Genomic DNA, 21,950 nt, shown 5'->3' with positions numbered 1-21,950 from the left:
CCAATGGATTTACTAGCCTGAATTTATTCCCAAGATACCTGGTTAATACCCTTCCTGCAGCCTGGTGATGCTTGGTTTTGGTGCAGCTTGGGCAGTCTCTCCTGTATCTCCTTACCGACCTCGGGACTCATCTTCACCTCTAGCAGCAGTTTCTCCTGGTTTGTAGTGCATCATCCTTAACTCTGAATCGAGTGTCTGAGTCTAAGAAACCAGCAGCCTCCTCCAAGTATAATTTCTATGGCTGTCCTCCTGTTTCATCAGGTGTCTCATTGCTCCCTAATTGCGTTCCCCTAATCACCTTTACTGAAACATAGTAAACCCCGCTTTTGGGGTTTGAGCGCAGCTGGCTCGCGTCTCCCCTTCCCCCCCCTCCCCTCGCGGGCTCTGCCTGCCTTGGGCCTGTGCTCCTCCCCGCAGCTCTGGCCTGACTGATAGGAGCAATCTCACCGCTCACTAAAACCACGTCTGAAATAATGTTGTGTTTCACGTTACGATGAATCGATAAGGAAATTTGCTTTCTGTCTTGTCAGAGGGTACCCGAGCGCTGCTATTCCGGCGCTGTTTATTGCCTGGCATTCGCTGGGAAATTAAAGGCTCCTGTAATTGCACAATTTCTACTCTTTATTCTTCTTGTAGCCTTAGAGACAGCACGGTTTATACTTAAGGCGGCATCTGGTGTGTCTGTAGCCAACCCCTGAGAATACCTGCCCAGGGCTCTTTTTACCGCCCGTTCTCGCACCTCCTCAGGACGTACCTTATCCATGCCACCCCCTTCCATGTCCTCCCAGTGACCTGTTTTACCAGCAGTGCCTCACAGCTTCCTGCTCTCCTCCCGCTGACGGGGTGCTCCCGGCCAGCTGCCACACGTGCTTATCTCCCCGGCTTCCTTCCAGGCGGCACGCTCTGCCTCCGTCGAGCCTCCCAGCACGCGCTAGGGCGCACCATCCTCTGCCTCGTCCTCTCGACGGTTTGCCAAGGTTCTGGCTTGCCTGATGTGACCACAGCAAATAGCAGAGCTTGAGGAGAAGCCTACAAAATCGGTGGCCACAGGCTGTCGCAAAATCTTAGGAGGAGAAGAACCTGCAGCGGGAATGGATGAGGGAGATAAAGGACGTGGTGTTTCTAGTTTATCCTCGGAAGATTCTGGTTGGGTGACAACTGAGCCTTAGGTGATAACACTGCTAGGACAAATGGATTTAACACCTCCCAGCTTAATTCAAGGGAGACCCACAAGTCCATGTGAAAATGCTAAGCAAGGTAAATTGAGTGTGGCTAGAAGGCTTAGTCCATGGGTAAGCTACAAGGTTGTGAAATTGTGTACGATATCAATATTGTGTACGAGCTCTGCTCCCAGGCGAACTGGTGAGTATCGGAGACTGCATTGTTAAATAGCTTATTTTTAGAGGCAGGAAGTACGTGGAGAAGCAGCAGAAAATCCACTTTCTCTGTTACCTAGAGACAATTGGAACTTGTCCCTAAATAAAGAAGTTCTCCTTCAAGTACCTGGGGGCAAAGGGATTCCCAAATACCTCTTGTTCGCTAGAGCCATGCTGCACAGGCTTAGAAAACAGAAGTTTAAGAGCTCTAGCCATGCAACCCAAGAGTGGGCACGCTTGGCAGCGTGACTCAAATGGCCTGATAAGGCTAACAACCAACATGTCTGTAGTCCATCAAAGGTCTCGTGAAGCGCAGATGGGACATTGGCGGTGCCGTGCGATGAAGATGTGCCGACTGAGCAATGTCTGTGTATAGCACCCCACGGCACACAGAGCCCAGCACAGGGGACTTAGAATTTCCAAGACCCGGGGTGGCACTTAGCGTGTAACGCTACAGGCTTGGGGAAGAGCGGCTGGAGAGCTGCCCGGCGGAAAAGGACCTGGGGGTGCTGGTTGACAGCCAGCTGAACATGAGCCAGCAGGGTGCTCAGGTGGCCAAGGCGGCCAACAGCATCCCGGCTTGTATCAGGAATAGTGTGGCCAGCAGGAGCAGGGAGGTGATGGTGCCCCTGTACTCAGCACTGGTGAGGCTGCACCTCAAATCCTGTGTTCAGTTTTGGGCCCCTGTCGTGGTTTAACCTCAGCTGGCAGCTAAGCCCCACACAGCCGCTCGCTCCCTCCCCCCCCCAGTGGGATGGGAGGGAGAATCAGAAGAGTAAAAGTGAGAAAACTCATGGACTGAGATAAAGACAGTTTAACAGGTAAAGCAAAAGATGCACATGCAAGCAAAGCAAAGCAAGGAATTCCTTCGCTACTTCCCATCGGCAGGCAGATGTTCAGCCATCCCCAGGAAAGCAGGGCTCCATCACGCGTAAGGGTTACTTGGGAAGACAAACGCCATCACTCCAAGCGTCCCCCCCTTCCTTCTTCTTCCCCCAGCTTATATACTGGGCATGACGTCATATGGTATGGAACAGCCCTTTGGCCAGTCTGGGTCAGCTGTCCTGGCTCTGCTCCCTCCCAGCTTCTTGTGCACCTGGCAGAGCAGGGGAAGCTGAAAAGTCCTTGACGAGTGTAAACTCTACTCAGCAAAACATCAGTGTGCTATCAACGTTATTCTCATCCTAAATCCAAAACACAGCACTATACCAGCTACTAAGAAGAAAATTAACTCTATTTCAACTGAAACCAGGACAGCCCCTCACTACAAGAAGGACATTGAGGTGCTGGAGCGTGTCCAGAGGAGGGCAATGAAGCTGGTGAAGGGTCTGGAGCACAAGTCTTATGAGGAGCGGCTGAGGGCGCTGGGGTTGTTTAGTCTGGAGAAGAGGAGGCTGAGGGGAGACCTTATCGCTCTCTACAACTACCTGAAACCTGAGAGTGTAGCGAGGTGGGGGTCGGTCTCTTCTCCCGAGTAACAAGGGATAGGACAAGAGGAAATAGGCTCAGGTTGTGCCAGGGGAGATTTAGATTAGATATTAGGAAAAATTTCGTCATGGAGAGAGTGGTTAGGCATTGGAACAGGCTGCAGTCACAGTCCCTGGAAGTATTCAAAAAACGTGTGGATTGGTGCTTAGGGACATGGTTTAGAGGTGGACCAGGCAGTTACATTAACGGTTGGACTCGATGATCTCAGAGGTCCTTTCCAACCTTAAGAATTCTATGATTCTATGTAGGCAAAGTACTTAACTGGTTAAAAAAATGCACATTAAGTGTATAACAGAAGATCATATCCTTTGGGGAAACACATGGTACATGAGGAACTCTTTCAGACTATGCTTGGGCTCCTACAGGTTTTGAAGCCTGGCTACTGGACAGGTAGATCCCACTTCGGTCCATTTTCACCAGTGGACAAGACTATGAGTGCTGCCTACAATCTTGTGTGAGTGAAGAGCTGTGGGATGTATCTGGTCATGAATTGTAGCTGCCACTGGACGAAAATGAATAAGTCAGAGTCCTCCGGATGCTGGTGGAGGCGGACTCCTGAGAAGGCAATGCTATTAATGGCCTGGATAAAAGGAGTAGGTCAGAGCAGGACAGGATCTCTGGAGTGCCAATAGCAACCAGGGAAAGAGGTGACAGCAGCCAACACCGCTTACTGCTACGGACAGCTGTTCTCATAATCCCCATCTCTATCAACATCTCTAAACATCTCCATGTGAGAGCAAGGTTGGCGAAGCAGTAACCCCTCCCAGAACCACAAGCTAGGCTCAGTTTTGTCTTTGTTGCCTCTCTCCCATGGTGCTTTGACTAGTGACTAATTCCTCAGACCGCGCTGCTTCCCATTTGACTATTCACTTCAGAGTCATCTATTAACGAAATGTCTATAAGTTAACAGGGACTGAAATCCAGTCTGAAACCATCAGTCACCACCTTATTATTTCAGCAGTGTTTTCTTCAGCCTGCTGCAAGACACATGGAGTGAGGCACTTACAAGGCTGGACCCAAACTTCAGTTGAAATTATACATCTATCCATTCCTGTTAAACGGCAGCTGCCTGGGAGGCAGTGCAGGATACTCAATACCAAGCAAAAAGCGTTTGGATGCACACAGCTGTGTTTGGTGACAGTAGCCTCTAGTCAAGGTCATTTTTCTTGACTGTTCTTTCCTTAAAGCTCGCTGTTGGGCCCCTGATTCCCTGTAGGCTTCCTCCTACTGTGTAAAACATGTTTTTATTAGTAATCTTCATGTTTTTAGCAAGCTGCTGTTCAAAAACTATTTTGGCTGGCCTAAATGTGTTGGGTTGTTTGTTTTTTTTTAAATTTAACTTGGCAGAATTTGGGATTCTCTATATTTCTTCTTTGGCCATAACTTATACTTCTTGAAGGATGTCTTTTTACTTCTACATGTCTTCTTTGCTCAGCTGTTTAACTGTGCCAGACTTGGAGATTTATTTTTTTTTTGTTAGCATATTCTGAGTGACGGCGTATTTAAAGCTTTAAATACAGGGTCTCAATGTCATTGCAAGCATTTTGTCCTTTCATCAGCTACTTCAAAATTCTTAATTACTCTCCTGACTTTTATACTTATTCCCTTTTGAAGGAGAATATACTCATCTCCCTTTTAAGTTACTGCAGCGCACTTTTTTCGTTGCTTTTTCCTTTCCTGCAGTAAAGTTGAATTTGAGCACATCGTGTTCGTTACGACAAAGCCACTGCTCGCTATTACATTTCAAACTCCCTCCTGTATACTACTTGTGACTACATCAAGAGTTCACCCTCCACTTGGCTCCTCTGAGTGGTCATTCTAAGAACTATTCATTTATCAGGGCTAAAAATATAGTCTTTGCATCATTCTTTGACATGGTATCTACCTGGTCTATATGGGGGTAATTAATATCTCCCATTATCATCATGTTTTCTCCCTTGACAACCTCTTAAAGTCCTCCAGCTGTTTTTCATTCCACTATCCTAATCAGGTGGTCAATAGTATACGCTCAGCATTACTTAGACACGTGTCAATACATAATGGTTCTCTGGTAGTTTAAACAAAATCCCAGGCTTTCCCCCCACCCCCCACCCCTCTCCCCCCTCTTTTTTTTTTTCTGGAACCTGGACAAATACTGTGCTAGTAGCCTGGATCATTTTCTGTGGCTTCGCATCTTGAGCTGCTGCTCTGGCAATCAACTTCCTACTGAAATGAGACAAGATCTTACATTGGCTTGGGGTTTTTGTTGTTGTTGTTGTTGCTTTTTTTTAAAATAAAATTCACATGTTCAGCGTCTAGCTCTGGGCTTTGCTCCATGAAAATGTCTTCCTTCACCAGCTCCTTTTTCAGTTTGCTGAATGTACATTTGTAACTGAAAAGAAAACTTCTATCACCTTGGAGAAGGGCAGAGATATTTTCTTGCTGCGTGTGCTCCCCCTCATCTTCGGCTATGACAAGAAGCATTTTATGGCCACTGCTGGTTAAGGTCAGCTTACCGCGTATAAAGACATTCAGGTTTTCATACCCATACTGGAGTTCTTGCCGGGGTGATGGGTATGGGAATCATTCCCTAATTTCCTCAATCTCTATTCAGAACCTGGCACTACATTTGCCACTTTTCACTTCTTGATTACCAAGGCCAGCTTAAGCAGAAGGTTGCACACTGCATCGAATAATTCAGTGATTTCATACCTGAAAGGCTTTAAAGTTCTTGGGCCCGTGCCATCACAATTAGTTATTTGTCGCTGAGCCTCCAGCACCTCCCTCACGCTTTCGCAGTAACCACAAACACATTTAACGTTGAATGGAGTTTTGAACGTGGCTGCGAGTGCAGGACACCAATGTCTGATGACATTCTTGAGTGTTGCCTTTATTGTTGTCGTATATCAGGTTTGGGGCTCTTTCATGAGCAACTTGAAGCTCTCAAACTCTTTGCATCCTTCATTTTGGGGCACCTTTGTCAGGTTGATGGTGTGGAAGGCTCGTGAGGCGCAACGGTCTGTTCCCTTTGCTTCACTCCTAGGATGCACCAAGCCTTCCTCCGAGCTACCCGTGTGCTTGGTTGAGTTAATGGTTTGTTGTCTCCTGTTTCTGTAGCATTTATGGTTTTGGCTGAGCTCCTTAATGAACTGACACCCACAAGATCGTGTTGTCTGCTAATCACCCTGCTAAGAGCTTTGGAACTGTACTGAGATTTCCACCTTTCTTGCAAATTTGACTGAATCAGACCAAAGTTGGCTAAGGTCCTGCAAATGTCCTGACCGTCAGCAGTGGCACAGAGGAAAGAGAGCTGACCCTCTCCCCTCGAGTGGGGGAAAAGCAGAACCGAGCAGTTATCCGTTCCTTTAGCAGCAAAATGGCTCATCTGTCACACACGTGCATGACCAACTGTGCTGTTGCATGTGAAAATAAGTGTCATGCAGAGGAGATATGCTTTGTGTGTGCAAGGGACAGGGGCACTGGAGCAAAGCACACAGAGCCAAACTGAGTCTGCTTTTCTTTGGATCATGGTTGGTGCCAGACACAGCCCCAGCCTAAGAAAAAGACTTTTTGTGATCCTGTGATTTGCTTTACTAAGGGCAGTTGTAAAACCCTGCGGACATATCCAGGGTGGAAAAATACTCGGTGTTGTATTGATCAGCAACACTCATCTCAAGGGTTTTGTATGTATTTATTTGGATTTGGAGGGCATCTGTGTGTAAATGAAGGGCTTTATCTATTATCTTTCTACAATATCCCCATGCTTGATTTTTTGTTTGTTTTTAACCCATCCTGAGACTTTGGAAGGTATAGCATTATCTATGTCTAGCCTCTGCTTAAAGACAAAAGAACTATCTCAAGTCGTATTTGCTGCAGACAGCTCGGCTCTTCCAGCTCCATCCTGGTTTCAGGTGAATGTTTCCTTATCCCCTCAAAACAGTTACAGGTTGACCTAGTGTTCACCTTGCTGCATGCACCCTTTCTTTTATTACAAAGGTGATCTTTTCTAGTCCATTTATTCAACCCTCCAGCTTTCCTGTTCCTTTAATGGGGATAAACTCCCTGCTGTAAACCCCAGATTACTCCTGTCCACCTTCCAAATCTATTGCCTTCTATTTACATTAATATTACAATTACCAACAACACATTGTCTTGTGCACTGAAATCCACCCTAAACTCAATGAATATCTCCTTTGCTTTCAGGCTGATAGTCTGTCCGTCTCTAGCGAAGCTGCTATCGCGCGTGATGCTAAAACCCTCTGAAAAAGGGATCTGATTGCTGCCCTCTTCATCCATCCCGCGCGCGCTCCGTGGTGGTTCGCAGACTGCTGCCCAGCCGTGTAAATCACAACGTTTCCTCTCCCACCGTCTGTGGATCATGGCGTGCGTCACTCTGTGCTGTCCTCAACCTGACTGCCTCTCATCTGCCAGCCTCGCCCCTCGCAGGATGCTGGATGTGCAGTGGTAGCCACAGTGTCAAAACACGGCTCATGAGCTTTGCTTGGATGGAGTGACTTTGGGGAGTGACTTCTGCTGCACAGCAAATGCCGAATACTTTGTCAAAGGTTAACTTTGTGTCTCTCCCCATTGACTTGGATAGACTTCCCAAACTGCAGTGTTGTCTCCTTGGCCTGTGATCAGTCATGGTCTCCTCTATGATTTCACTACTTTTTTTGAATTCCAGAAAAAAAAAAAAAATCTACCTTGTTAGGTTTTATTCCAGTGTAGGATGGAGTACAGACATCTGTGTGAGCTCCTCCCTGCAATGGGCCTGGGACAAGCATTCGGTCTTGGCTTGCATTATTTCACCTTTGTAATCCAAAGTTTGCTGCAGGGAACAATCCTGTCCTGGCGAGAAAACTGAGAAGATACATATCTCTCTCTCGTTACTATAAATCATTTAACAAAAGCAATATATTGGAATTAAGCCACATTCCTCAGCATAAGGCATGTTTCTCCTTAAGCTTCAGTGAGGTCTCATTTGTTGCTCTACTTGATGGGACGTAGTCTGCGTTTGGTTCTGCTAGGCCGGGGGCTCCCCAGAGGACTGGGTCGCTTGCTGCTTCACTCAGAAGCTCACGGTGCGTGGATGGAAGCAGAATTTGTGTGATATGGTAAATATAATTTGCTGATGACTGGCAGAGGGTTACAAAATTGAATTTGTGCCTTTTTTCTCACTTGTCTTTGTCTGTACTTGTGATTCAACGCTGCCTTCCTGAGACTGCGGTACCCCACATTTCCACCAGGCAGATTTCTTTCTCGCCTTTCCCTGCTTCCCACACCATCTCTCCGCGGCAGCAGCTCTGCCTCATCTGGGCTCTCCCCCGAGCGCGCGAGGTGCTACCCGAGGGGGGATTCCCAGCCTCTTTGTCTGGGGCCCCCAAAAAGGCTGACTGAACCCTGGGAAGCTGCAACACGTCTCCGTGCTCTCTTGTACCCTGCCTCTGAGGGGACCCATCGCTGCCCTGTAGGTGTGCACACACTTGGCAGTGTGCTGCTGCCCGTAGCAGCTCTGTAGAAAAGCGTTTTGCTGGCATATCCACTTAAGGAAAGAGGATAGTCCAAGGCTGCCTGTGCAAGTCTCACTTCCCTGCAGCTGGCCCGTGCCGTTCAGACATCTGCTGTGCCGATGGAGAAGGTGCCACTTTCAGAACGGGGTTGCCTCCAGCACCAGCCGCACAGGAACCAGACTCTTGCAAATCAGCCGTTTATAGCCCATCCCCTTCTCCCGTTTCTGTGTATTCGTACTGCAGGACCAGAGAGGCAGGCAAGTTTACGGGAGGTGTGTGGGGGTAAATCATCCTGGTTCCACTGAATCCCATAAAGGCCATGTGATTCAATAGGGACATTTTTTATTCCCACTACTTCCCTGCCTCTGGCATCTCTGGGGCTCTAACGACACCGGGTGCGGTGCAAGACCGGGTGAGAAGACAGGTTTCTGCTCTAACCTCTTTCTGCGTATTTTCTGTTCCTATGGCAAAACGGATGTCAGAGAGACTTGCTGTAGAATCTGCCTTGAAAGTCTTACCTCTGAGATGCCAGGCCCTGCTCGGTGTTAAGTGAAATTGTCTGCAGCTCATTAACTTCAAAGCATTTTCTCCACTGGTCTGGGCAGCTCAGTAGTAACCAGCAGATGAACCAGAGAGCGGCTACGCTCTCCACTAAGCTTTGCCTGCAAACAATTAACATCAAAGGGGAGCCACTGCGAAACAGGGGAAAAACAACGCTTCCACTGCAGCAAGTCTCGTGGCTGGTGGGGAAGCAGGGGGAGGCCGAAGCTCCATCCCAGCTAGGGAGTTTGAGCCGAGACATTTGCAGGAGCGAGCAGAGGAATGGCTGCTGGGGCCTGCTGACGGTGTTGGCCAAGAAAATGGTGGATCCGCTTTGGTTTGAGCAAACCTGTCTGATGGTGTTGGTGGCAGCGTGGTGCAGGCTCCGGTGTATCAGACCCAGTCCAGCCTAATTCTGGGATCAAGTCAGATCTGCCGTCGCCTTGGCATGTTGGTGATTGCCCACTTAGCTGCCGCTCTTGCTGGGTCTCCCGAGGCCAGCCCCCCTGTTCTTTACACCCTTCTTCTCCATCCCTCTGAACACAAAAGTTTTGGCTAGCGATTCCAGATGCTGCTGCCCTTTTTTTAAGTGGACCTTGACCTTCGGTTTGCCCTTCCCCGCAGGAGGCCTGCGGAATTAAACCATCTTTTAGATTACAGGACCATTCCCTTCCTCTAGCTCTCAAGCTCTTTCTCCCGCCTTATGTACTGGATCCTCTGGTTCACGCTTTCCTCGTCCTCTTCCTCTCTGCTTTGGCGGTGGGTAAGAAATCCAAATTGTTGGTATTTATCACACTAACAGTCTGTGATTAGCCCTGAGAGGGCAGCAGGGTTTGGAAAATGAATTAATTCTCATACTCACCTGCTGATTGTTTTACCACAGCTCATACGTGTCCCAGTCAGAGATCAGAAGCTTTTTGGGAGGTGCCACGCCAGCACAGAATAGAAATGCAGGGCTGTCTTGAAGAGTTTGCTCTCTAAATATCAGTCTAGGAACAGAGGATTGCAAAAAAGAGAACAACAAAACTGGAACTCTTTATTAATAAGTGCTGAGGGTCAAGATTAGAGATAATATAGCCACGGCGAGATGTGCCAGCCAGCGCACGCTTCCTTCCTGCTAGCTCTGCCGTGGGAGTGCTAACCTCCAGCCACAGGGCAGATGATAGAGCTGCGGGGCACAGCCAAAACAGTTAAAGCCACGAAGGCTCGTGAGTCAAAGTTGTAGGATGTGACTTTCAGGCAAGGTACTCTCTCCAGAGGGCAGGCACGCTTTGTGGAAAAAGCGTACGCAACTCTGTTCATGCTTGCTCAAGAAAAGTATGTTCAAAACCAATCAGGTGGTCTGAAGGACAGCTAATACCGTCTGGGCAATAGCCAAACTGCCACGGAAGGAGGAACTACGGAAATTTATCTTGTCCACCCTAGGAAAGGGAGGGCCACGTGGAGGCTGCACACAGAATTGTGTTAGGGGAAGGCTGGGGAGAAAAGATGCTTAAAAGAGGACTTCAGCACCGCCTGAGTGTAAGTGGATTGGGGAACACGGGCCGCTGGTATGTTAGGAGCGGGTCTGCAGCCACTAGGGAAGGGAAATTTGGGGGCGGCATCCTGAAAGGAGTTAGCGGGAGCAAGAAACCAAACTTGATCTGAAATGGAGATTGATAAATTTAAGACCAGCATCATATGACACAGTTGACTGTCACAGCAGGGATGCGAGCTGAGTGCAGAAGAAACAAGGAGATAGTAACAGCTTGATGGCCAATAGCCATGCTGACAGCAAGCTCACCACCGCCAAGTTTATTTTTTGGGCATCGGAGCACGAGACGAATCTTGCAAGGAAGGATTTGCAGGAAGGCTCTTGTGAAGACCACAGCGGGCAGGCACTAGTCCTGGTGTTTCTGGACTGACAAGATGCAAGGTCAGCAACCATTAGCCTCTTTAGCAGCTTGTCCAGCTGCTGTTCTAGCTATCACCCAGACTGCAGATAGAAGTTCCTTGCTGGAGTCTAGAGCATTCATGTTGCGATCCTTTTGTTTAGATCGTCTGCCTCTCAGGGAAGAAGTACTTCTGTGGTTACTGCAGTGCCTAGCAGACTTTTGAACCGGCTCTAGCAAGCGGCACGTCTGGACTTCGAGTGGAAGGAAGAATCACCGCTGCCAACACAAGGACTCTGGAAATGAAGACTCCAATGGCTCATCACACTGAAAATGGGGTGGAGCGAGGACCAGGATATCACCAACTGGAGTGAGGTGCAGCTAAGGGGATCATTCCTGAGCAGAGGTGTCCAAAGAGCTTTCCCGCTGTTTGTAGCAGAGAAATTCTCCATAGGTCGTGCTTTCCTTCTTTCCAACACTAATGGCTTTCAAACCAGGACTGGGATTCCCTAGTCACTAAATCAGGCTGCTCCACTCACAAAAACAAGCTTTGCATTGCCCTCTTCACAAGGAAGCTGCATCCTGAAACAGGCTTCTTCCTCTTGCTGCTCTGGTTGCTGTCTGCTCTGGGAAGTTCCACCTCCTACAGTCAGAAACCATCCTCTGACCTTCTGCACAAAAAAAGAGCCAATTAATAATCTGTCCTCATGCTATCGGTGGGCTTCAGATAGCTCTGTCCCTTCCTTGAAATTTACACCCTTTCCCCACTGGAGCTTCCCTGGTACACTGGCAGAGCAATCACACCTCGGCTTTGCTTTTCTTTTGCTGGACTAGCCAAACCAAATTGTCCTGGTCTCCTTTGGCAGGATGGGCTCATGGCTGTCCCACCTATGTGCACCAAGAGCCTGCTCTGTGCCTCTTGGAGTTCCCTTTGAACAGGACAGCCCGCCTACTGCAGCTGCGACTGCACCTGAACAGCAGCTTAAACACTTCTCTGTCTCCACGGGAAATACCTTATCTGGGACATCCTACTACCACATCTGCCTCTCTGCCTTCCAAACTCCCTCATGGTGTGCGGCTTGGCAAGGTGAGGGTAATGGCTCCGGCGGTCCGGGTCGGGGAACAAAGGCTGCGACTCCTGGGTTTCGTCTCAGGCCTTGCTGCAGGGTTCGGGGTAAGAGGTTTCACCTTTCTGAGCTCATCCTCTGAGCTTGCAGAAAGCTGGTGCCGATGTTTTCCTCCTGCACAGGCACCAGGCAGTACCACGCCTGTCCCTTGCCTATGAACGCACTCACTGCTTGCCATCAGAAGTGGTGTTATTGCATCATCAACCCCCTTGCAATGTCTGAGCTCACGCTGGAGGGAGGCCTTTGTTCTCCTGGCATAAGGCTGAAGGGTAAATGGACGCTGCTAAAGCACAGGAGGTGGTTGTGTCAGGGAGCTGTCACCGCGGGACCGGTATCGGGAGGCCTCTTGGCCATTGGAGCCGAGCGTCTTTCCTCGTCATCACGGCCACCAATAGACCTGGTGTTTTTAACTACACTGTGGAGCAGATGAGGAGATTTCAACTCTCCCTGACAGAAAACCATGTGGCCCCCTCAGGGGTGGGATGTCCCCTCAGGGCTGGGATGATGTCCCCTCAGGGGTGGGATGTCCCCTCAGGAGACAGTGACCCTTCTGGGGCGGGATGTTCCCTGAGGGACGGTCACTCAGGGACAGGGTGTCCCCTCAGGGGACGGTGACCCCTCAGGGGTGGGATGTCCCCTCAGGGCTGGGATGATGTCCCCTCAGGGGCAGTGACCCCTCAGGGGTGTGACATCCCCTGAGGAGAGAGATGGCCGCTCAGGGGACGGTGACCCCTCAGGGGCGGGATGATGTCCCCTCAGGGGCGGGATGTCCCCTCAGGGGACAGTGACCCTTCTGTGCTGGGCTGGTCCCTGAGGGACGGTCGCTCAGGGAGGGGGTGTCCCCTCAGGGGATGGTGACCCCTCGGGGGCGGGATGGCTGCTCAGGGAGGGTGGCCCCTCAGGGGTGCGATGTCCCGCCAGGGCAGCGGCCCCTCCGGGGTGCGACACCCCCTGAGGGGCGGGGTGGCCGCGCGGGGGCGGGGGCCATCAGCGCAGGGGCGCAGCCTCCGGCGCGGGACAGCGCCCCCCAGCGGGCGGGTGCGGCGGGGCCGCACGTGCGGGCGGCGGGGTAGCGAGGCGGCGGCGGCGGCGCGGGCGCGGGCGCGTGCGCGCGGCGGGAAGGGGGCGTGGCGGGGCGTGGCGCGGCGCCGGCGGCGCCTGCGTGGCGCGGCGCGGCGAGGCGGGCGCTGCGGGCGGGTGGGCGTGGCGCGGCGCGGCGCGCGGCCCTTCCTTCCCGTCCCTGCCCCCCTGGCCGTGCCCGCCGCCGCCCCCACCCCCACCCCCGCCCGCCGCCCAGAAGATGGCGAGCCCGTGCGGGCGGCAGCAGTGCTCCATCGAGAGGCGCGGCGTCCGCCACCAGCTCGATTCGTGGCGACACAAGCTCATTCACTGTGTAGGTGAGGGACGGCGGCGCGGCGGGGAGGCCGGGCCGGGCCCCGCGGTGGACGGCGGCGGGAGGAGGCCGAGCGCCGCCGCGGGGGGGGGGGGGGGGGGGGGGAAGAAGGGGAAGCCGTGGGGCGAGCGGCGCCGCGGCCTGCGGGCCCGCCCCCCTCCCCCCGCCGCCGTGAGGCGAGCGGCGCCGGGCCGGGCCGGGCCCCGCCCTTCGCCGGGGAGGGAGCCGGGAGGGGGGTCCTGCCCTGCCCTGCCCTGCCCTGCCCTGCCCTTTTGTGCGGCCCCTGTCAGCGCCGCGCCCGCTCCTCCCCGCCCGGCCCGGCCCGGCCGCGGCCGCGGCCCCTTCAAACTTGTTTACGGCGGGGCCGGGGCCGCGCCCGCCGGCGGGGAGCGGCCCGACTGTCACTGCCCATCCGCCGCCGCGGGAGGCGAGGCGAGCCCGGCCCGGCCCGGCCCGGCCCGGCCCGGCCCGCCTGCCCCCGGCCCGGCCCGCCGCCGTGAGGCCGGGCGGGAGGGAGGGGAGGCCGCGGAGCCGGCGCGCCCGCCCCGCGCCCCGGCGGGAGAAGCGGCGGGGGGAGGCTCGGGGAGGGGGGAGCGCGGTGGCGGGGCCGGCGGAAAGTTGTGGCTGGGGGTGCCGGATGGGCGCCGCGAACCCGGAGCGGGGCGGCGGGGGTTAAGAGGATGTGTGATTGCTTTTCTCTCTTCCCCCCCCCCCCCCTGTTTCTTTTTTTTTTTCTTTTTCTTTTTCCCCCCTCCTCCTCTCTTGTGCGCGTTTGTTGTTATGCAGGCTCCTTGCAATCAAATATTTGGGTTTTTTCAAAAAGAAGTCCCCGACGCCCTTTCATCTCGAGTAACTTTCTCCGTTCAAAATACAGATTTTGCCCTTTTCTCTTTCCCTGCTGAGAAATCGAGGCCTTTTCCATGGGTCCCAAAATACAAATAAACGCCAGCCCTAGGCCAGGAATTTGTCGGGTGCCTGTAAAATAGGTTTGACAACAGTAGACTATGAACTTCCAGCATAATCTTAAAAATCTCTAACCAGAATGCTGGTATGTCTCTTCTTTTTTGGCCCTCTGCTTTTAATTGAGCACAAATTCTCATTTTATTTTTAAATATGCAAATATGGCCATAATCTGCCAGTGACTGCTCAGCGTAGGTAATCTGTAATAACATTCACAGATTCACTTTAGTTCCTTGTGTGCAGAGTTAAACCTCTTATTGTCAGTTAGCTCAGCATCCTAGTTCGTTATCAGGGATTTGAAACACCATTTTTGGTTACACCAGGAGTTGTAACTGCTGCCGTATATATTTTTGGCTTCATCTGAATGTTTAAATTTCTGTAACATAAAAATGTGCGCTTGTTAACTCCAGATTAATATGAGTGATTCACTTCTTTTAAGCATAAAGTGATTCAAGGGCAACACATTGCTGAGAAACTCAGGCTACACAAAAGTGCTGGTTTTTCTTTCCAGCCAATTATTGATGCTTATCAATCCTAAAACCCGGTTATGGGGGTTTATTTTCATTTTAGCTTTGCTCTGTTAGGAACGTTTTGTTGGCTTCCACCTCTGCTTGAACCGGATTTATTTTACTTCTATCTCCTTTTCTCATCTCCTCTTACCTCGGCTGCTGGGGATCACCTGTTCTAGCCCTTTCTAAACTCCCTACTTGCAGCATGTCATCTTGGCTTCCTCTCAGTCCCTGCTGCTTTGTCCTTGGGTCCTTCAGTCCTCCAGTGGAGCTGTCCTGTCCTGCTGCTGCTCAGAGTTTAACCGGATAGCTGTGAGGAGTAAATGGGGGGGGTTGTGTGTGTGTGGAGAAAGAAAGGGGAGGGGGGGAAAGACAGTTTCAAAGCTGCTGTTGAAGATCTTGTGTTGGAGTGGAATGCAAGAATTGTGTCTTCATTCTGCTGCTCTTTGGGAAAATCTGGGGTAGCTAGAGAAGTTTCTGTTATCTACAGACCCAAGGAAAACACTATGTTATTAAAGTTCTTAGCAACTTTAAGTGCTAAAACTTAAAACAAACACCACCCCCACCCGCCCTCGCCACCCCCATTTATACACGCCCTGTTCCACTTCCCTAAAGCCATTTAAATTGCCAGCTCCTGGAGAAGTTGCTTTCTCCTTTATCCCTTCCATATCTCTTCCTCATGCTTAAGTTTGATATACGTTTTGTTCCTCCAAAAGATTTCCCTCCATGAAAGTCCCTCTCTGTGTGTTTAACAAAAGGTATTGTGAACACTGTTAAGCACAGAGTTGACTGGGATTTTTTGGAGGTAAAGTACAAAACCATTTTTAAAAAAAAAAAAATAAAGTCCAAAGTGTAACAGTGCTATGTGACTTTTATCTTGATGGCACTATGTCATAAATAGTTTCAACCTCAAATTGATCAGGTTTATGAGATCTCAGGACCTGCCCTGTTCCTAGTATGAATCTTGCATCAATTGTTGGGTCATATAAATGTGTTAATTGTTACCTTTTTTGTTTTAAATATTTTTTCATAGAATTATAAAAAGCTTATTGCACTAGCCCAGGATGTCCAGCTGAAATTATGCTGTGATCTTAACCCCTTTCCCCAAATACATCTGTGTTGCCTTTTTCAGTGAATTTTGACAACGTTCCTTGAGATTTGGTAGTTGACCTGTTAAATGATGTAATGTTCTGTTTCACCTTGGCCGTTTGCAGAAGTCTTTAAGAATTTGTTCCTTCAATAAATACTGATAGATAAATATGGGGAAGCAGATTTTGGGAAAATCCTTCTCGTTACTTCAGAAATACCCATTCATATTTATTTCTGAAAGCAAATCTGAGGTGTGTGGGATTCTCTGTGTTAGCATCATTCCCTGAAAAGTCATTCTCATACCACACAGTGTGGTAGTCTGAAAAAACAAAGCCTGTGGCTTCAACTAGTGCATTTGGCAATAAAAATGGCTTAAGTAATTCACTTTTCCCTCTTGTTTCTTGCTTCTGCAATAGGCTGCTCTGTTAGACTGTGGCTTCGTGACAGTTTGTGAAACTAAGCTTGAGCTCTTAAGGGGAGCAAAACCACAGGAGGACTGAAGGACCACCTTTGCCCACAGGGAGCCAATTCAGGGGAGCTATGCTAGCAGAAAACATCATCTTTTGGAGGGAGCAGAATAACTTTCTGCTAGTATAGCTTGCTGAACTGGCTTGCTGTCGGGTCAAGCAAATACCAGTGCTAGCACAAGGAAGAGGGTGAGAATGCATAGCTGGTGGAAAGGAAAAGAGTGAGAAGGCAGCAGCAGAGACACAGCTCATCTTGAACTGTCACGGAGTTGCACCTTCGGTTGTGCCAGCACAGCTTTTTGTGGGAGGTAGCCTGGGGACTGATCTGGCTTAAACCTTCCTTCCTCATCGTGCATTTCAAGCCTCTTTTTTGGGGGAGGGAGGTGGTGAGGCTGGTGGGGGACAAGTCCCAAACAGTTCTGTTGATGCCGTGATGCAGTTGAGGCAGCAGCCTGTTGTGGCCCGGAGGTGGAGGGAAGTGTGGAGACGGGCTGTCTAAGCTCTCTTTGCAGTGAGATGCCTTGGGCTGTTGAACGGCAGCGTAGGAGGGTAGCCGGGTAGCCGGGAGTGGTGCACAGCGGCCTGATGCCCTGGTAGGACTTTGATTCTGGAGACATCATATGCCAGATGATAACTATTTGATGCTGACGTATGTGCTCTCTGTACCAATCTTGAGCGTTAGCATCTTTCTCAGTGGCCAAAAGGAGATACCTAGAGACAAATGTATGTGCTGATTTTTTTTTTTAATTATTTTTTTTTTTATTCTCTTCCTCTCCCAGCCTCCAGTCACTTGCTGTTCAGGCACTTGCTGAATTGGAAATGGTTGATGAGATCAGATCAGCTAAGGAATGGGGAGTTTGAGGGAGGAGAGAACCCGCAGATCCCTGAAACCCTCCTGACACCTTTTTATACAGGCAGTAATAGCATTGCAATGCTGTGTGGTTACTGGAGTGATGGTTTGAGGTGGTCGCATGCATTTCTACTAGCTGGTGATGCTTGGCCCTTTGTTAAATATTAGCTATACTCTTAGAGACTCCCTGACTGAATTACAGCCTGTGTTGGGAGATGGGGGCAGGGAGGGAATGTAGCAGTGATCCTAGTTTTGGGAGAAAAATGATGATTTAAAGGGAAAACCTGTAACATTCACATAAGATTTCCAATCATCTTGAGCTCTGTCAGTGTTTCACTGAGATGCTGCTTAGCTGTTGATTTTACTCTTAAGCTGTCAAAATAAGCTGAAGTAATTTCCTTTTTTTTTTTTTTTTTTTTTTAATGATCGTTGCTGGTGAAATACTGCAACCTAAGTACCTGATCTGTTCCTGTGTACTAATTTGTTGAATAGTGGTGGTCTTCCATGACCGTAGATACTTAGGACTAAAGTGTGGATCCTGTGGAAGAAATATGATACATCAGGAAGTATTTGAAGCTAATGTTAATCAAGAGAAGGTGTATAACAGTTGAATAATTCTGAAATCTTTATTACATTTTCTTATCTTGATTATTGCTTGGGTATAGTTCCAGCCTGTACGTGATATGAATTAGCTGCTGCTTCCAAACAGTTAGCCGTGTTATCTCCTTGTTTTGGAAGTAGGCTTGAGTCTCCAAGTGTTTAACATAGTTCTAGTTCAAAGGGCAGATTGTATTTCTTTGTTCCAAAATGTGAAAGCTTGTTATAGCCCTGATGTTGATGAAAAATAATAATAAAAAGCAAGTGAGCTGAAATTGTGCTAAAGTAAAAGTTTAAATCTAGGGCTGTTCTAAATTGCTGCCTGTTTTAGATATGCCCCCAGTGAATGTGGAAGTGCTACTATTTGCCTTATTTCAACCTGCATGTAATGTAGATTGCATGTTTTTTATTAATATAAATCCATTGTACAGAAATTTTACAGTACAGTAGCTGGAGGCTTGTTCAAGAAGATCTGGTCTACACACAAACATTTTTGCCTGTTGGCAGGATGAATACAGGGAGGGAGAATTACCCTTTTATGACAAAGTTATGCCAGGAAAAAAATTGAAGCAGCTGTCATTTAAAAATAAAAATCTTTAGTTGTAAGGAGTGAAATTTACAGCTTGATATTTAGCTTTACTTTAAATGTGCATGGAAGGATGGTATGCATCTGAAGAACAGTAGAAGTTGAACTGCGGGGGATGAATCTAGATCTGTTTCAAATATCTCTTTGGATTCACCATAAATCATTTTGCAAATGAAGAATAACTTCTACCCTGACAGGGACAACGTCAACCAAAAAAAACGTATTAAAAAAAATCGTGATAATCACTTCGTATTACACCATCTTGGGTTCTTCTGGTGGTTGTGACATGAAATTTTGGACTAGGCCAAATCACTTGGTTTGTTTCCCATTTCAACAAAAATCTGTTTGGATTTATGTGAAGTAATAACGGATCACTGCAAGGTGGGAGGTTTTCTTCTTGGGACATGTTCGTCCTGCAGGAAGTATAGGGGTTTTTGACTTAACTTCTAACTAAGAGCTACAACTTCTCAAAATGAATTACAGTAATCCATTCTGTGCATGCAGGAAATAGTCCAAATCCACCTAGATAAAATCTTTGTAGTATTTATATTGAGATATATATACTACAGATTTACAGCTTTGTGGTATGGCACCGTTTTAAAAGAGTACCTGAAGGACTGTTCACATTTTTTTAAGCCATTTTTGACAGTTTTTGCTGTATATTGATGATAATCTAAATACTGTTATGTACAGAAACATAATAACTGTATTTTAATTAAGAATGGATGATACACAATCCCATTCCTTGTGCTCAGTTCTCTAAATCTTTATTGCACAGTACTTACATGGCTTAATGCTCTGCCATCTTAGGCTGTCTTACATCCAGACAAGTACTGTCATGTGTTTTGGGTTTTTTTTTGTTTTGATTTTTTTTTTTTTTTGGTCTGAGAACTTGTGTTCTTTCATGGCTAATGTAAAATAACAATGAGAATACTTCATATAAGTCAGTTTAGGCAAGGTTTGAGGAAAAACAGGCATTTAATAGGGTTAAAGAAAGGTAGCCCTGTCATACTGATTGGGGCAGAGGGGACATTACTGTAGTATTTTACATGGGACTTGCCAATCCTCTTCCTCACACTCCTATGTATGTATGTTTTCACTCTTAAGAGGATGAAGCTTTGGTTGTCGAAGGTTACTGGGATGGATATTTCTAGTTCTCTGAGAAATACAAAACTTTTGGGATTTTCTGAAGGCAGGGTTGGATGGGATGGGCTGAGCCAATCTGGGCTCTGCCTCTGGCCAAAAGGGGTGGTAGTGCTTGTTTTTACTAAACTGACAGAAGACTGCAAAACCAGCTAATCTTCTGGTGATGCTTAGTAACCTGAGTCATCCTGGCTAGGAAGGAGTTGAGCAGGAGAGCTCATCTGAAGCGCTGGATGGGATCGTGTCTGTGGGGTGAAGGGAAGGGGAGGGAACAGAATGGCCTCCTCCAAAGGCAGGGAGTTTTCTGGTTTGCATCTTCTGCCTTTGTAACTGCACTATAGACTGTGGTTATGTTTGACAGCAGCGCTGTCTAAGCGGGCTTAAATAGTCCCCTCTGTGCTGGCACAACTATGTGTGGCAGCTTGGTGAATCGGTTCCCTGACTAGACCTGACTGGAAAACAATCTTTTTTTTTTTTTTTTTTGCCACAACATCTGCAGGGGACGGAGGGGCAGAGAATGAAGAGTTGAGGCTATTCAACTAGTATTGTCGCACATGCACAAATCCAAGTTGTCTTCTGCTGAATAAGTGCTAATTTCTGCATGCATCGTGTTCGCTTGCAGTAGCAGGAAGATTGCTTCGTTCTCCCCTTTCAAAGCACCGTGGGTTATATCGTGCTCTCTCCCCGATAATGAGCTGTGGGCTTTGCTTTCCTGACCATGTTGGATGTTCTCATCCATTAATAAGTTGCAGCTTTACACCACCTCTCCCCAGTATCTCTGCAGGCCTCTGGGGTTCCTCAGTTCTCCCCGATAAATCCATGTGGCCTCAGCTTCTTTTGGGAAATGAGAGCTTCAACTTCTTTCTTTTTTTTTCTTGGAGAATGCTGTACTGTTATTTCTCTGGACATCTTCAAGTCATTTACCTTTTACCTCAGAGTTAGTCTGTCTTGTATGCTGTGTGGTATCATGTGTTCTTTTATCGTGAGTTGACAAAAAAAAATCAGCTCTCAAAGCTGAGTAGGAGATCTAAGCTACACATCAACACTGCCGGCACATGAAAGATGAAGTGCAGGTTACGGTGTTTCAACATTTCTGCAGGACACCACTTCCTACATAGTAAAATTACTATTAGATGATGTCTCCATCTGTTTTTTCCACTCCTCTTACAGGGAAGGGAAAAGATGGTACTCCTGTTCCATTTTCCAGAAGCGATGGCAAAGTGGCTGCACAGGGAAGACTTGCAGGGAGACAAAGGATGTTCCTTATGCCCTGAGGACCATGATATTTTATTGGAGGGAGAAGAGAGGGAGAAAAAAGAGGACTGGACAAGAGCCTAGTATTCATTAACAAAGGAAGCTTTCAGAAGCTGAATCCAGCAGTGTGGAAAGACATCAGAGGCCACCAGGCAATCTTAACTCTTGAGCTGAGTTTGCTAATGAAAAATTTCCTGGTTCTCTTTGAATTTTTTTTTTTTTTTTTGCATACGCTTATAGTACAGGCGTTTCAATATCTAGCCGGAGAGAATTACTTCGATGACTCTATCTGATGGGGTCTTTCACCCTCCTCCGCTCTTACTAGGTTAGGGTGGTGGTCATGTTTCAAAAGTGGAGTAACTGACAGTAGGAAGAGGAACAGGCAGTCAAGCTACAGAGTTCTTCATTTCTTGATTTCATTTTTCGTTGGTTACACTAACAAAGGGACGTGAAAGTTTCAGCCCACAGCCTGCAGTTCCCCACTCTAATACTTCCAGGCCAGTACCTAATGCTAATGCTCTTCACCCTGTTCTCCTGAGCACATCGCGGTGTCAGTCATTAGTCTGTAGCAATCTGCTCTTTGACTCCCTTTGCTACTGTATATATGTTACTGGTGGCAGCTTGCTGTGTTACCTGTGTAATAGCCTTTGAGTTCAGCCTCCTGCCTTGCAAGGACAGGCTAGCCCTGCAGCTGTTAAACTCTCGGCAGCAATTCGTATGCACAAAGCTCTTGCGTACTCTGCCTGTGCTTAACGTGCAGACAGCCACGTGGGCCAGTTTTGAAACTTCGTCGTGGGATAGCCACAGATTAGTCGGAGTAATGTGCTTGTACGCTTTGGCCAGGAAGTCTTGTGGCCAGAAGAGCCCTCTCTTAGCCTGTGCCTTGTGTCCTGCAGTCTTGGGCTTCTTAAGAAATATATAAATATACTGGAATACACAGAATGGATAGCGATTAGACCTTACCGGCTTTGTTTAAATGCTGATAGCAAAGTGGCTTGCTTGGCTCTTGGCTTCTTTGGCAGTTATTTTGTCCTTTTTGTGAACAAGTTGAAAATAAACTAGTGTTATGGCAGACCTTGTTTCAAGTTTGGTCATCTCCTGGGTTCAGATTTGTAATTGTGGAAAAAATGATGAAAGCTGCTTTCTAGGTGATGCTTTATGATGATTTCTGGATGCATTTCTAAAAAGTGCCATTGTATCCTTTGCGTGAA

The 21,950-nt window shown here is 48.4% G+C and overlaps 1 protein-coding gene across 7 annotated transcripts in view; it reads left to right on the top strand.

Moving 5' to 3' along the window:
* Positions 1-13,152: 13,152 nt before the first annotated feature.
* Positions 13,153-21,950, top strand: part of LCOR (ligand dependent nuclear receptor corepressor) — an 88,750-nt gene continuing 79,952 nt past the window's right edge. For 4 of the 7 annotated variants that reach the window (XM_087764895.1, XM_087764893.1, XM_087764891.1 and 1 more), the window contains exon 1: positions 13,153-13,288. In XM_087764895.1, the coding sequence (XP_087621021.1) occupies positions 13,192-13,288 (97 nt within the window). In that variant the 5' untranslated portion in view covers positions 13,153-13,191. The remainder of the gene's footprint in view (positions 13,289-21,950) is intronic. The other 3 variants (XM_087764892.1, XM_087764894.1, XM_087764897.1) reach the window with 3 other exon arrangements.

Source organism: Nipponia nippon, unplaced genomic scaffold, assembly GCF_047370975.1.
Source record: "Nipponia nippon isolate SJK-2023a ecotype South Korea unplaced genomic scaffold, ASM4737097v1 scaffold_3, whole genome shotgun sequence".
In the NCBI taxonomy this organism is placed as follows: domain Eukaryota; kingdom Metazoa; phylum Chordata; class Aves; order Pelecaniformes; family Threskiornithidae; genus Nipponia; species Nipponia nippon.
Note: the sequence above shows the minus strand (reverse complement) of the source record. Positions and strands in the feature narration are given on the sequence as shown.